The sequence below is a fragment of the Marmota marmota genome, unplaced genomic scaffold (assembly GCF_001458135.2).
Source record: "Marmota marmota marmota unplaced genomic scaffold, marMar, whole genome shotgun sequence".
NCBI lineage: Eukaryota > Metazoa > Chordata > Mammalia > Rodentia > Sciuridae > Marmota > Marmota marmota.
Genome location: NW_025999853.1, coordinates 28349731 through 28365762, shown reverse-complemented (window position 1 = coordinate 28365762; position 16032 = coordinate 28349731). Strand labels below are relative to the sequence as shown.

The 16032-nt window shown below is 32.8% G+C and overlaps 1 protein-coding gene across 1 annotated transcript in view; it reads left to right on the top strand.

Moving 5' to 3' along the window:
* Nucleotides 1-16032, top strand: part of Ptprq (protein tyrosine phosphatase receptor type Q) — a 206246-nt gene that overhangs the window by 170405 nt on the left and 19809 nt on the right. The window contains exons 36-38 of the mRNA XM_048808230.1: nt 11543-11569; nt 12208-12289; nt 15625-15715. Coding sequence (XP_048664187.1) covers nt 11543-11569; nt 12208-12289; nt 15625-15715 — 200 coding nt within the window. The remainder of the gene's footprint in view (nt 1-11542; nt 11570-12207; nt 12290-15624; nt 15716-16032) is intronic.

Here is a 16032-nt window from a genome sequence, read left to right as displayed (position 1 = left end):
ATAGTATGTTTTTTCGTTTGTATTACAGAAATTCATTAAAAATAAATATTGAGTCATTTGGGTATTAACTCTTCATTATAGAGATCTATAATTTTTCATGTTAGTAGACTCATAATACATTAGACAGTACAGGAAAATAATAATTACCTGCACATATCCCAGGGGCCTGACCTTCAGTAGAGCTGAAAAGGTCTTCGTTGTTTTCCAAGAACTCAAAGATCTCAATTTGTTTCATATCAGGGACTGATGGTGGAGGTTCTGGGAGCAAAGAATCAAGGAGGTAGAGTTAGCTCCCCAGATTTGTGTGTAGCTTTCATCATGTGTCTTTGTTATCTTAAAAAAGAACTTAGTTCTTTTAAATCTACCCAGCTAACATATGTGCTTTCTGCTTGAATCTCAGCCTTGTTCTTTTTCTTCTAACCTGCCAAACTTTTCATGTAAAACTGAGCTTGTAAATTTTCCTGTGTTCTATATCTTCACATGTCCAAAAGCAAATGATTTGAGAGAATAGCTAATCGATAAATTGAATATTAAGTTAATATTAATATTAAATAATAACTTAATTCAATTAATGAATATTCATTGAGAAAAGCAAAGTTATATTGATTTGCGATTTTATATTTAAGATGTTATTTAATTTTTATGCCCCACTATATACTTATGTTTTAAAGCCCATCCTGTAATTTTTGTACATGTAAACTCTAATTATGTTTTACCTTGTTTCACAAAATGTTTGAAGATAGCCTTCCATGTTACATATTTTCTTCCCAAAGAAGAACAGAAGTAAAATAATGATTCAGTACTACTTAAACTCTTTTTAAAAAAATTTTATTTGTTCTTTTTTTAGTTATACATGACAATAGAATGTATTTTGATATATTATACATACATGGAGTACAATTTCTCATTCTTTGGTTTGTACATGATGTGGAATTACATTGGTTGGGTATTCATATATGAACACAGGAAAGTAATTTCCAATTCATTCTACTCTTTTCTATTCCCATTCGCCCTCCCTTCCCATCATTCCCCTTTCTCTAATCCAAACAGTACTACTGAAACTCTTTTTTCTATTTGTTGTTTTTAGTCATACTTGACAGTAGAATGTATTTTTTAAATATCTTTATTTAATTTATTTATTTACTCAATGTGGTGCTGAGAATTGAACCCAGTGCCTAACACATGCTAGGCAAGCGCTATATCACTAAGCCAAAACCCCAGGCCCCCTCCCTCCCTCCCCCCAGTAGAATGTATTTTGAGATATCACATATGCATGGAGTATAACTTCCCATTTTTGTGGTTGTACATGATGTGGAGTTACACTGGTAATGTATTCATATATGAACATAGGAAAGTTATGTTTGATTCATTCTACTGACTTTCCCATTCCTATCCTCCCTCCCTTCCTTCCACTCCACCAGGTCCAATCTGGTGCTGCTTAAACTCTTAAGAATATTCAGAGATATGCTAAAATAATATTTTACATCCTTCATTGGATTGATAATTATACAATTATGTACATTTTACATTTAAGTTTAGGTAACACAAACTATATTTTTTAGAAAGGATATTTAATATCTGAGGATGACCTAGTTTACATTCACTAGATTAGAAAATGATCCTTGGGATTTGTTATCTGATAAACAAAACAACTTCTTATGACTCCTGTAAAACAGCCACTTGAGTTACTAAGGTCAGAAAGATTTTGAGGGCAATCTGTTGGCAACTTCAATACAGGTGAGATACAAACCTGTGCCTCTTATTAAAGACCATTAAATTGACCCTGTGGATCATCTTTAATTTGTTTAATTGTAACATAAATTACCTTCCCAAGAGAGTTATAAATTTTTTGTTTAAAGATTTATTTGTTAGAAAAGTTTTTTTACTATGTCTTTCTACAATTAATTTATAGGAGTTTGTTTTATATTGTGACTAAATTGGGTGAAGAAAGTAAAATAAAATTAATCAATGCTGCTTGACAGAAATTCAGTTTCTTTTAGGACTCAATTTTTTTCCCAAAATTTTGCACATCATTTCACACTAATCTGCCTATTTTAGTTGAGTGAATAATGGCACATATTTTTAAGTCTCAAGACCCTATCCAGTAAACATAAATAGAACTAAAATTCTTAACAAAAGGAAATAATTGAATGATTTGTAAAAGTTATTTTAATAGAACCTTTCTTTCTTCAATAACATTCTCTTTAGTGGATTTTTAGAAGAGTGCATATTGAATATTTATTCCATGTATCATCAAAAACTTATTATTTAAGAGAAGCCTATGAATGTGCTTTGTAAACAGTAAACCAGAATACATCTGGTATTGTTATTATTGTTATTTATATTTGTAATATCATAAACTACTCCAATCTATTTTTGCCATGGTTTGCTAACACAGTAATTGCTGCTGCTTATGAGCAGCTACTATATGGTAAACATTGCATTTGCAATGATTTCACTGAACTGTTTCAACACTTTGTTACCACAAAGTCATACTCATGACCCCATTTTGCAGATTAAAAATAAAGGTGATACAAAGGGCAGTTAAGTAACTGTCAATAATCATGATGGTCATGTAGATAGTAAGGAGAGCCATGATGTTGCTCAGTTGTCTGATTCTGAGGTGTCAAGATACACACACGTGTGTGCACATGAGTGTATACCGTGTCTAACTCTGAAATACACCAGAAGAGACCAATGTAAACACTCTTAAAAGACAAAGAACCATGGTATTCTTTTCCAGCAGTAATTTTTATGCTGAGAATGAGTCTAAGGAGAGAACTACGTTTTTGATTTATTTCTCCTGATATGGGGCAGAGAGGAAATGAAACTTTAGTGAAGGATAAACTTGGAGAAACTGGAAAACCTTTGGAAATGCAATTCTTCAATAAGAATATATTATATTTGACTGACATATGAAACTTTATGAAAAATAGCTTTTTAAAATAGCATTTTAATTGTCATCATTGTTTGACAGATTCTAGTCATTAATTTTGCTTTTGTCCTAAATTTAAACTATTTTTGCAAGCAGTGACAAAAATATGTGAATCTAGAATACAAGAAATACCTGCAAGTAGAATGAAGTTTAAGGTATTTAATGCTCATGTTTTTATAGTAGCAAATCAAAGATAATGTAGTCTGTTTGTATACTAAATAAATAATGACTCTTTACTTCCAGATACTCTTCATTTTTCTTTAGACGCAAGGAGATTTTTGTCATCCAGTAAGTTATGTGGTAATGCAGACTTCTGCTGTGATTATTTTAATCTTGTCAGGTGGTGTGCTCTGTATTTTAAAATACATGATATTGAACTCTTTTTTTTTTTTTGCTTCATATGCTATTTCCCCAAAGACCCCAAACAATTGTACCTCTGTACTTACAATGTTTCCTCTGTAAGACTGCATGCTACTGATATGGTAAAATTAATGTTATCAAAATGCACATTGACTCATAATGTGCATTTCTTAAAAATTTGCTGTGTTTGCTTATGTGGTGTTAGCTTTAATAGTAAATTAAGTTTTTACCTAGATTTCTTTGCAGGTTTCTCATTATATTACTACCATCATATAAGAACTCAGTTCTCCATCTGATGGGTGATGTCAGGATTTACACTTCACAGGAGCTCATTTCTACAACTATAGATTGGAATCTGTAAAGACCAAGACATTGACATTTCCTATTCTCTACCTTCTGCTCTTCTGGTTCACACAGAGAGTGGCACATGAAATTTTTCTTCTGCCCTAACCAATGGGTAGCCAACTGTCCCTGTTTCCAGGAACTCCTCTGATGCTCAGAAATGCCATTTGTATCCTGGCACAAAAATTTCTTGACATAATCAGAAAGTAAAATAGCAGATTGTCAGCATTAGAGGTACCCCCAGAAGCTGATTTAGTGCCCCAGAGATAATAAATTTCTTTATGGAAAGGATATGAATTGAGGCAGAAAATGAAACTATATTTGATTTCAGAATCATAAATCTACTAAAGAGGAATCAGTTTCCATTAGCCATAAGTCTGCATGGGGCCAGAACTCCTGATGCTATGGTTGACCAGGAGTAGTATTCAGTATGATTAAAACAGAGGAATCCAGGCCTGTTTCTAGTCTAAACACACTTAGCATTTTGCAATCAGGAGTAACCCTGTTTTACTTCAGATTAACTAATTAACAAGTTTCATTGACAGAATTAAATTAGTTTTATGAAAATGCATTTTGTTCATTGGCTCTGTCTGTTGGGATTCAAACATTTGTCAAAGTAAGATGCTATTGGGCTGAAGATTTAATTGATCACATCACATGTAAAATATCCATTTCCAAAGAGCACTCAAAATTGACCTCTTGGCATTCTAAACTGACAAGTGGTCTGGCTGAGCAACTCTGTTGAATGTCTTTCTTCATCATCATAAAATAGAATCTCTTCACCATTTTCCCCCCTTCATGCCATTAGCAGCTTGGAAAATTACCTCCAATTTATAAAACTGTTCACTGTTTATTACAAATTTTCCTTTCCCAGAATGATTAAATAGTGTGCTGCTCAGAATGAGCTCTTACCTTGGCAGAGCTGAACTTAGTAGGGTGGGTTGGTTAATCAGAACCTTTATAGAACCTCCACATACATTGTATTAACAGATTTGAGCATCTTCCAAATCTAGTTTTCTGAGGCTGCTTGTAAGTTCCAATGTGAGGGCCGTCATTGCTTACCTGCTGATATTGCTACCTAGCAAACAGCTCAGGCTGTAAGACTTCTTTGAGACTGTGTGATGCCTTCTGTCATCTCTCCATTGAAGTCTTCATCTGGAGCCCTTGTCCACCTCTTCACACAGCTGTCAGCAGTCTCTCCTCTCTATTCTCAGCTTCTGTCCTATTGCCCTTGAGATAGCTACATTATACCCATGGTTTTAATTTAGAATACATGGTTAATGAAATAAAACATCTGTCAAGAATTTGTTTTCTAATGTGCTAACGTGGAGAGACTTAGTAATAAATAAAATTCAACCTTGGCTACTCTGGAATCTCACCTCAAATTGTTGATATCAGCAAGAGTATTGGATTCCCATCTCTATCTAAAGACCATTTTACCTTGTTTGAATGAAAGAAATCTCAACTGGCACCTCTTGAATGCCAGTCACTTTTCTAGGCACTGGAAATACTGTGTTAAAGGAAGGAACGTTGCTTCCAAAGAGCTGTCCTTCCCCAAAAGGGTATACAAAGAAACTATTAGAGCTAATAAATGAATTCAGCAAAGTGGCAGGATATAAAATCAACACGCATAAATCAAAGGCANGTAGAGAGAGAAGAGGGGAGGGGAGGGGAGGGGAGGGGGCATAGTAGAGGATAGGAAAGGTAGCAGAACACGACAGTCACTAGTATGGCAATATGTAAATCAATGGATGTGTAATTGATATGATTCTGCAATTTGTATATGGGCTAAAAATGGGAGTTCATAACCCACTTGAAGCAAAGTGTGAAAGATGATATATCAAGAACTATGTAATGTTTTGAACAACCAACAATAAAAAAAAAGAAAAAAAAAACAAAAAAAAAAACAAAGAGCTGTCCTTCAAGTTCCTATTGCTTTTTAAAAACATGCTTGTCCTTACAGATATAAGGAGGCATTTTAAGAAAGTACTAAATATCACTTACTAATTAATTGCTCATCTAATTAAATACCAAAAATATTATATCACTCACTGATTCAGGTCATATGTTTCACTTACCAAATGAAGTTTTATAGTCAGCTATATAGTACCAGCTGACCCTAAAATAATATTTTTAATTGATAGTGTGGACTCCAGAAAAATTATTGGCAATTTGGTATAAGAATGAAAAGAAATATCTTAAAGGACACTATTTTAAAGCCTAGAAAAAATGAAAGAAGAGAAAAAAAATGAAGATACCGCTGAAAACATTACAATATTGCTTTGGATAAGTAATAGAATATCATGAAAGTAGATATAAATTTTAGTCTAGTCAATGAAATATATAAAGACTCATATTCAGTATTCTATAAAACTTGGAAATATTAATTAATATATTTTACCAGAGACATAGATTCTTCACAAAGTTGTTATTTAAATAACCAGAACATATTATGGCGAACATATACATAGTTTTATATGAAGGTAATAAATTTGAGGTTCTTTCATTTTTAACCTGTCTTAACTGGTTAAATAGAAAAAACAAAGTTTCTCAATTTGTTCTCTGCCTCTGCTAATGCTGATTTAAGCTGCTCATCTATAGGTTATCAGCTATGGCTCTCTATTAAGACTATATTTTAATTCCCTATAGATTTCAACTAATTGACCTTGAGGGAAAGCTGAGTCTGTGACAATACGGTCTTCAATCACCACTGCCAACATAAATAAATGGTTCCTCTCTGGATCCATCAAGAGTAATCTGAGTGGGAATTCAAGTTTTTGATAGACTTTAAAGAAATGAGCTCAGATGTGAAATAATGCCCTTTTCAACAAAAAGGCATAGGACTTAAGACAGCTAAGATTGATGTAATAAAAAGCGTTTAGCCCTTTATATTGAAAAGTGGTCAGTTATCTTACTGAAATCTGGATGAATCCCAGATTGATTTTTCCACTAATGAACTGAATATAATTTGATTTTAACCTTCACTCTCATGTATGAATCAGAGCACTGTCTCAGCCAAAAATTTTTAAATTTAACAATTTTCAACAGAGTCTTAAAACTGTAAATTTAAAATTTTTCTAATTGAATTTTAATATCTCCTCAGGTCACTTGATTTGAAAACAGCATTCCTTTTGAAATATCATTGATTTTTATGCACACTAGTTTCTGAGTTTTTATGCTTAGCTAAGCAGTCTTTCCTACAAAGAGTTTATTCTTTGTAAACATTTTGTGAAGCATTTTTCTCAATATATGTCTCACTTTTTCTAACTTTATACATTGTCAAACTAATAATTGTCTAAATTAAAAACAAAAGTGTAAAAACGTCATATAAAGGATAAAACTTAGAACACAACTGGTACCTAAGAGATAAATATGATCATACAACATGAAGCTAAAACTATTAAAGCAATGATGTGTACACTATAGACAAGAATTTGGGGAGTCAATTTTTATTTGAAATGCATAATTTATTCAAAATGCCTTCTCAAATTTGAGCTGTCTAGGTATTTCAGGATTTTAATTCACACATAATTATAATATAAACATAGACTGAAAATTACATAAAAACTACTATTAAAATACTATACTGATAGTGGAGGTTAAAATCAATTTATATTCAGTAGTTAGTGGAAATAGATCTGAGAATTGTCCAGATTTCAATAATATAACTGGCTACTTTCCAATTTAAAGAGCTGAGCACTTTTTATTACATAAATTATAATACATATAACTATATATTGTTATATAAACATAAATTTGTTAAATATATGTTCTTATGTTATATAAATACAGATTACATAAAGTCATTGGGTTTTGATAAAGCAAGTTGTACAAAAGAAAACAAAGGCAACACACAGCCTACCTCTTGTTTTATCAGTTGAATAAGCAAGAGCAATTTTATTGTTCACATATCCAACTTTCTAACAAGACACCTAGCACTCATTAATGTCAAATGTTAGGTGATATGATGATTCATATATTAGTTATTAATGAATCATATGATCATGTTTAAAGCTTTGAATTATAACCTAATGAGAATTCTGTTTCTTAATAGTTTAGTGAAAAAGTTCTTGCAATTCATAAAAATAACCAGAGCACTTATATTTTGTTTACTGTGTATCTTAGTCTGAATTCACCCACAATTTTATATTTTCCAATATTTGATCCATTTCTACTATGTAGAAGGTTAGGAAGGACATGAATTAAGCTGAATGTTAATCCTTCTCCAGCTTCAAGTATATATGAACCTAAATGCATGTATCCTTAATGCTTGTACTTAAATAGCCATAGCACAGAGTAGAAGGTGACTAATCCTTAGAAATTTGATTGCACAGAATGAAAACATAATTGGCTTTTTTGTACAACAAGCTATTAATATTTGAATCAGATACTAAGGAATAAGTGGAATTTCATTGTAGGGGGAGCACCTGGAGTGGTACCAACTTGAGAGGAAGGGAGAGCAAGAGATTATCTGGAGTACAAGCAGGGAATGTGAAGGGTTTGCAAGGAATGATGTCAGAACTGTGGGCATGATTAGAAATGTTTCACGTGATTATGCAAAAGCTGAATTATTATAGTGTCATTATATTAGGTATTTGTTTGGTATCCTGAGTTGAAAGCTTGGATTTGTAGTCTATATATTTGTGACCACTCTTTATGGAAGACGCTGATTAGGAAGAACATAATAGGGACTCTTTCTGTTTAATTTACCACTATCTAGTGTACCCACTTTTGAGTAAAATAAAGAGAATATTCCTTTGAAAATAACAAAAAATCCCTTCCTTTTTTTAAATTGATTTTATTTTTTAAATATACAACAGCAGATGTATTACGATTCTTATTACACATATAGAGTACAATTTTTCATATCTTTGTATAAAGTATGTTCATGCCAATTCATGTCTTTATACATGTACTTGTTTTTTTGCATTACAATTCTTATTACACATATATACCACAATTTTTCATATCTGTTTGTATATAAAGTAGGTTGACACTCAATTTGTGTCTTCATACCTTTACTTTGGATAATGATGTCCATCACATTCCATCATCCTTGCTAATCCCCTGCCTCCTCCCTTTCCCTCCCTCCCCTCTTCCCTATCTAGAATTCATCTGTTCTTCCCATGTTCCCCCTCCCTACCCCACTATGAGTCAGCCTCCTTATATCAGAGAAAACATTCGGCATTTTTGTTTTTTGGGGATTGGCTAACTTCACTTAGTTATCTTCTCCAATGCCATCCATTTACCTGCAAATACCATGATTTTATTATCTTTTATTGCTGAGTAAAATTACATTGTGTATATATGCCACATTTTTTAAATCCATTCATCCACTGAAAGACATCTAGGTTGGCTCCACAGTTTAGTTGTTGTGAATTGTGCTGCTATAAACATTGATGTGGCTGTGACCCTGTAGTGTGCTGTTTTCAAGTCCTTTGGATATAGTCCAAGGAGAGGGACAGCTGGGTCAAATGGTGGTTCCATTCCCAGATTTCCAAGGAATCTCCATATTGCTTTCCATATTGTCTTCACCAATTTGCAGTCCCATCAACAACATATGAGTGTACCTTTTCCCCACATCCTCGCCTTTATGTCAGTGTCAGTTGTAGAATTATATGAATAGGAGCTGCTTGAGATATATGAAATAAACTAGAAATATTAATTATAATGCGAATGATGGTAACTCATTTATACATATTCCTTACTGAAGCCAGGGACTTCTCTAAACCATTTACATTTATCAGCATAATTTACATGTTTTCCCCATTCTCCAAATCTGGAAAGTGAAACAGAGGAGTAACTTGCTCGAGATAGCATAAGTGGTATTTATTAAAGAAGGTATTTGAAGACACTAAGGTCATCATATTTTATAATGAGGCAAGGAATCACAAATATCTACCCAAATTCAGCACCTAGCCAGTTGTATTTTAAAATTCTAATAATTCAAGAGAGCTTTTAAAAACAAAATAAAATAAGAACAGTAAAATTAAAGCAACTTCCTGTAGAGTTTTTCACTGAAGAGAATTGGATTTAGAAAATATATTTTTTTATTTAAGTAGAATTTCTAAATGAAGAATAAAGGTCATTATTGAAAGAAGAGCAAGGACATGAGTAATAATGAATAAGATTATGCTTTCACTATTTATCGTGCATTTATACTTTGATGTGATTATTCATGTTTAATGTTTCATAGATATTTCACAAAGGTATACTGATTCTTCAGATTTATTTATTGCTGGCTTCTCAGAAACTAGCATCTATTTTAGATTCGTTACCCCAGTAAAAGTGCTTTTCTAGTACAGCCTTAAATATTCCTGGGTCTTCTGGGAAAGAGAGAATTTCTTCATTGTAGAATGGCAATATGTCCTTTAAATAAGTGGAGCAGATGCCTGTCACTAAGTCAGATATAGTGTGTGTTTTACCAATCACAAGCAGAATAATGTTCTCTATGATTATAAAAGTGATCTCCACCCAAGTCAAGAATTTCCATATTTTTCAGTATGAGGGAAATGGATCTTGCTCATTGAAGCATCTTAGTCATTTACATCTTAAGCTCAGTTAACTAGAATTTGCCCTGCTTTCCTATTTTTTGAAGAACATGTCAGCATGGGAACATTCGACCCCAGGTACCCAAGTAGGTGTATGTAGGTAGTGTGGGCTCAAGCTCATTTTCATCTTTTCTTCTTGCTGGTCTTTGTCAGAGATACTTCTAGCAGCTTCTAGTTTCAAACACTCTTTTCCCTTTTCAAAAGTTAAGGATACTTCTGATTAAATAGCCCAGTCAGCCTTATTTGTATTCACCTAGAGTCAGGAAGTCTTTCAGAATCATTCCAGGAAATTGTGGGAAGCTCTGTTTTGCTTATCTGTCAAGATTCTTTGCTCTAGCTTGTCATTTTGATGCCATATTTGATTATTGGATGTTTGGAGAGACCCCCCTATCATTGAGAATTGTATCATTCTTCTTGATAATACCTACTTCAGCATCCCCATATTCCTCACCAATTCCTGTTTTATAATGAAATATGCTTCCTTTTTATTCATATTTTCTTCATTGAACACACCTCTTTGTGGCTATTTTCACAATATTCATTATACCATGTTTTTTAACCCAATTCTTCTATTTCATTCATCTGTTACTTCAAAACATACATCTTTTTATAAATATTTTTCCCTTAAAGAATACAGTAAGATTATTACCAATATCATTTAAAATGTAAAACTTTGAAAAAGGTTATATGTTATTCACTATAGTTCATTGTATTTGTGCCTTTTGTGCTTTTTTTGCAGTGCTAATTGGTTGTGCATGATGTTTTATTAACAGTGCATTCATCTCTAATTTGTGTGTTACATATTCTATTTGGCTGTTAAAAATATTTGTGTTTTTAGAATGTAAATAACTTGGTCAATGATCTGTTGTAGACATATCTAAAGTAACTGAAATGATTGTAATTTGTTATGGCTGTATATTCATCCAAACACACTCATGGAACAAGATTTGGGCAAAATGATGTCATTTTTACAGATTTCTTTTCCCATGACCAGAACTCTGTATAGATAAGGAAAATATTTTAAAATCTACATTAATTTTCTTTAGACCACCAAATACTATGCAAGATATAAGAAGTGGCCCATTTTGATTCACAGTCCCAGATGCTTAAGAATATAATAATAACACCTTTTTAGCTAGAGAGAGAAGCTAAAATATTATTTGGCCATATTTGAGGCCAAGTAATGTAATTTCAAAAAAGTGAAGTCGAATTTAAATAATGATTGCATGTTAGTTATGATGTAATACATTATACGTTACTGATTTATTATAATTTTCTGATTTTAATCTAGAATTCTTTCAGAATGAGCTGTCCTCTCCAACTCACAATGCATTTAAAACAATCTTTGTTGCAGGTTACTTAGTTATAGAAAATCTATCAAGTAAGTTCACAAAATACTTTTTTCTTCTTTTGAATATCAACTCCCAATCTTAATGTGTGGTTCCCTCTTTGTATGTTTGTTGGAAAAACCTCTAAGCTGGATATAAATCATAAAAGCATGACTAATTGCATGGTAACTGGAGAAATGCTCTCTCTCTCTCTGGGGTGAAGTCTGCATGTCTGTATTTTAGCTTGGGAAGTAATACGGGGATATTTAAACTCCTTGGGATTTAAAAACCATGTCATTATGAGAATGAGGTCACTGCAATATTTTATACCTTCTAAAACCTTGTAATGTATAAAATGTTTTCTGTATGACAAAGAGGTATTATGTGCTTTAGAATTCAATGATAACTTTATGCCCTTACATTTACTGGAAAAACCTTATTCATGAAAATGTTAAATCCTTCACTTAAAGTCACTGAAAAAAATTGGAAGAGTTTTGTACTGTGAATACAAAGAAAATGAACTCAAAGAGAGCAAGTTAACTTCATGACAGAGTGACTTTAGAGGTCTGTTTTGCATTTGGTTTTTGAAATGTTCCTGTTCTTTTCATGTTAACGGTATAGCCAGTGACCAGGCTTAAATGAAAGAATACATTCTAACAAGACTCCATTTTATACTTTTCTTTACATGGAGGCCAATAAGCAAGAAATCCTTTCTGCAACATGTTGAAGAGCTTTGCACAAACAACAACCTAAAGTTTCAAGAAGAATTTTCGGTATGTTACCAGCAGTTGTCACAACATTGCAAGACCTCCCGTCGTTTCGTGTGTCACATTTCATGTCCATTTTAAGCATGCAAGGCCATGAAGGACTCTGGCCTTGATAATCAATACCCAATTACCAGGTTGATTGTTTGGATAGTAATGTTACACTGGGTGGCCTCTGGTGCAACCTGATCAGAATTATTCACCTACTGTGTCAGGAAAAGGTGCTCATCTTCAGACCTCCCCTTCAATGGCAGCCTGGCCCCTTTTCTTCTCTGTTCTTTCATCTAGGTGTAGATGCAAATCCAGAGTAATGTGTTCAGTAGTTTTTGTTTGCATATGAGCTTTAGGTCATATGATAAACTTAGTTTTACATTTAAATAATTGGTTTAGATATAGACACTAAATTATTCCATTTTTATTTGCAAGCTTAGTGTACATTAGCAGTTCGGAAGAATATGAGAACAGAACTAGATGCTTCCAGAAACTACAAAAATAGTATTGTTTCTAGAACTATCCCATAATTTTAAAAAATAAAATAAGTAATGGCCTGTTTTACAAGGCCTATTTTTAAGTAACTGTGGAATAAATGATATATCATTATGGAGACATATAAAACTAAGAACTTATTACTTTAAAACTTTTTAAAAAGTTGGGAATCATTATATTGTTTTTAACATTTCATATCTATAAAATTGAGATTATTTAACGATGCAGATTGATATCAAATCTGTAAGCTGTTTTGAGACTTGTGTCTACCCTATCTTAGATAATTATTTTATATTATAAAAATAAAATAGATTTCTGTCACCAAAATCTCTATTTCTTTTTGTTTTTTCATGAGTGCTTTAGTGTGTGAACTTATGAACAAAGATTCAAATAATTGGCTTAAATAATTTAGGATTAAAATATTTCAGTCTCTCAGGGAATAATAACAAAAGTGTGAGAAGATTAATGGTATTTCCTGCAGCTTTTTGTTATGCTTCTTAAGTAATATTGGTTTGGACTTAACAAAATCAATGGAACCATCAAATTTTTCTTAGCATTTATACAATGAGAACTTTCACTTTCTCAGGAACAAAAGTACAATTTTGCTAGAATAGAGCGAACATAATTACATTATGTATGACTAAGTAGATCAAAAGTTTTATTAGCAATAACATATTCACATATTGTGAAAGTTTCCAGTTTAACTTTTTTTTTTGGAGACCATGGTTTCAAGAAAAAAAAAGTTTAAATTTAAACTGTTTTTATCCTAATTATTTTTTTAAAACAAAATTATTATACAGTAATAAACAAATACATATTTGATACAGATTTTAACTCAGGTCATATTCACTTATACCTTAAATATTTAGAAGCTTCTATTATTATGACAGATATTTTATTTGACATGTTGATATATATCAACCCAGCACTTACTATTCAAGTGACCTTGGACAAATTAAACTGGGTGCCTCAACTCTGTGCCTTTGTAAAATATCTACCTCTCTTAATTTTGGCCACTAAAATGCTTGAATATGTGCAATATTATGAACAGTGGCTGGTACAAGTTTTAGCTATTATGATAATTCCTACCACAAGGAAGCTAATATTATGGCAAGAACTGTAAACATATATTTAAAAAATTGCAAACACATTGTGTCATGATGAAGGTCTGCATAAAGAAATGAAGATCAACTGGGCACAGTAGCCTGTACCTATAATTCCAGCAGCTTGGGAGTCTAAGGCAGGAGGATTGGGAGTTCAGAGCCAGCCTCAGCAACTTAGCGAGGCCCTAAGCAATTCAGTGACACCCTGTCTCTAAATTAAATGCAAAAAGGGCTTGGGATGTGGCTCAGTGGTTAAGTGTCCTGAGTTCAACCCCCGGTACAAAAAAAAAAAAGAAAAGAAATGAAGATCACCTCTGAATATTAGAGACTTCATTAAAAAGGGGGGCTTTAAGATGAACTGTAGAATGAGCAGAAGAACAATGGGAAGGCAGAGAGGAAACTACTCCAGAGAGAGGGAGTGGGGGGAAAGAAAGCTCAGCAGAGCAGTGGACTCATTATGATCTCAGGAAACAGATGACACAAGCAGTGGGGGAAAGAGCTGCAGGGGAAGATCACTGAGGCCTGGTGTGCCCTGATAGGAACAGGACCACTACCAAACAGCCTGGTAATTGGGTATTGGTGATTAAGGTCAGAGTCACTTTATAAGTGGAAACTTCTAATGTGAAGTAATTGCAAAATGTAAATACCACTTTTCAGTCAATTTCTAACACACCTTTCTTTCCTCCTCTTTATATGCTCCCAAAGCCTTTAAACAAGGAAGTTCTTCCAGTTCTCCTCATTTCATTAAAAAAAATTTAGCAGGCTAGGGGTACAGCTAGTGGTACAGTGCTTTCCTAGAATGCTTGAGGCCCTGGGTTCAATGCCTGAAAGAAAAAAAAAAAAATTGAAACCTGTGGTGCCAGCACATCAGAATCCAGCTGCTTCCACTCTCTTTTCTGACACAGGACCACATGCAAACAACTGTCCAGTTCAACTTTTTAAGGAAAAATGAGAGAGGAGAATCATTGATTTAAAAGAAATACTTTATAATAATGTTGAAAAAAATGTAAAAACTCACATTTTAACATTTATTAAGGAATTTGGCAAGCTGAGGGTTCTAAAATGGAAAATCACAAATTTCATAAATGTAAATCATCTGCTCAAGAAAACAATGCATATGTTTTGCAGGAGCTTTCTGCAAGATGCTTGTATTACAAAGAACAAGGTAGATAATATTGTGATTTTTTAACCCCAATGTCAATAATAGATTTTCTTGACCCTTTGTCTGTGTCTGATAATTCTTAATAGCACCTTTGCATTCCACTATCAATTTAACAGTGCCTACTGTGCACAGGAATTGACCTCTGGCATCTTCTCAAACTGACCAATGTTGTACCAATTAATAGGCATGAAATCACACTGCCCAAGGAGGAAAAACAAAAAATAAATCATGAACTCCCTTTGTCTTACTAAGTTGACATTAAAATATTAAGGAAAAGCCAGTGTGTACCTGATAAAACCATGAGTGACATAGGAAGGAGTCACTAGCCTGGTTGCCACATCTTAGGGCCTCCCAAAGTGCAAAGAAATTATCTCAATAGAGGGCAATATTAACTGATCAACATCATTCAGTTAATTAACATTAACTTATAAAGCTTAGGTAAACTTATTACTATTCATTTGACCTTGTTTCCACACTTAACATAGGTGTTTTCAATTAAAATATTTTAAAAAGGTTTAAAGAATCATATTTTACTGTGGCATTTCTCATGCACTTCTGAGAAATGTAATTTTTGCAATGACTTTATTTCACAGGAATTACCAAAGTTTCTTCAGGATCTCTCTTCAACTGATGCAGATCTCCCTTGGAATAGAGCAAAAAATCGCTTTCCAAATATAAAACCATGTATGTACCCTTATTGTTGCTGGTATATCTATGAAGTGTTTTAAAATGTTCACCACCTTAATTTTTTGTATTTCTTAAATGTTTTATTCATATTAAGTGAATTATAGCAATGTATCTCATTAACAGTGACTTTCAAATTATACCTTTTGCTTTGTTCACATTTACTGGAGTTAATATATATGGTTTTCAGCTTGTTCACACAATGTTCACTTTTGCAGGTGCAAGAAACTGTAGATCTAATGGTTTCTTAGCTTTGTAATTTAACCCAAGTAAGGAACATGTTTTACATCTTCCTACAGACCCAGTCTCAAATGAAA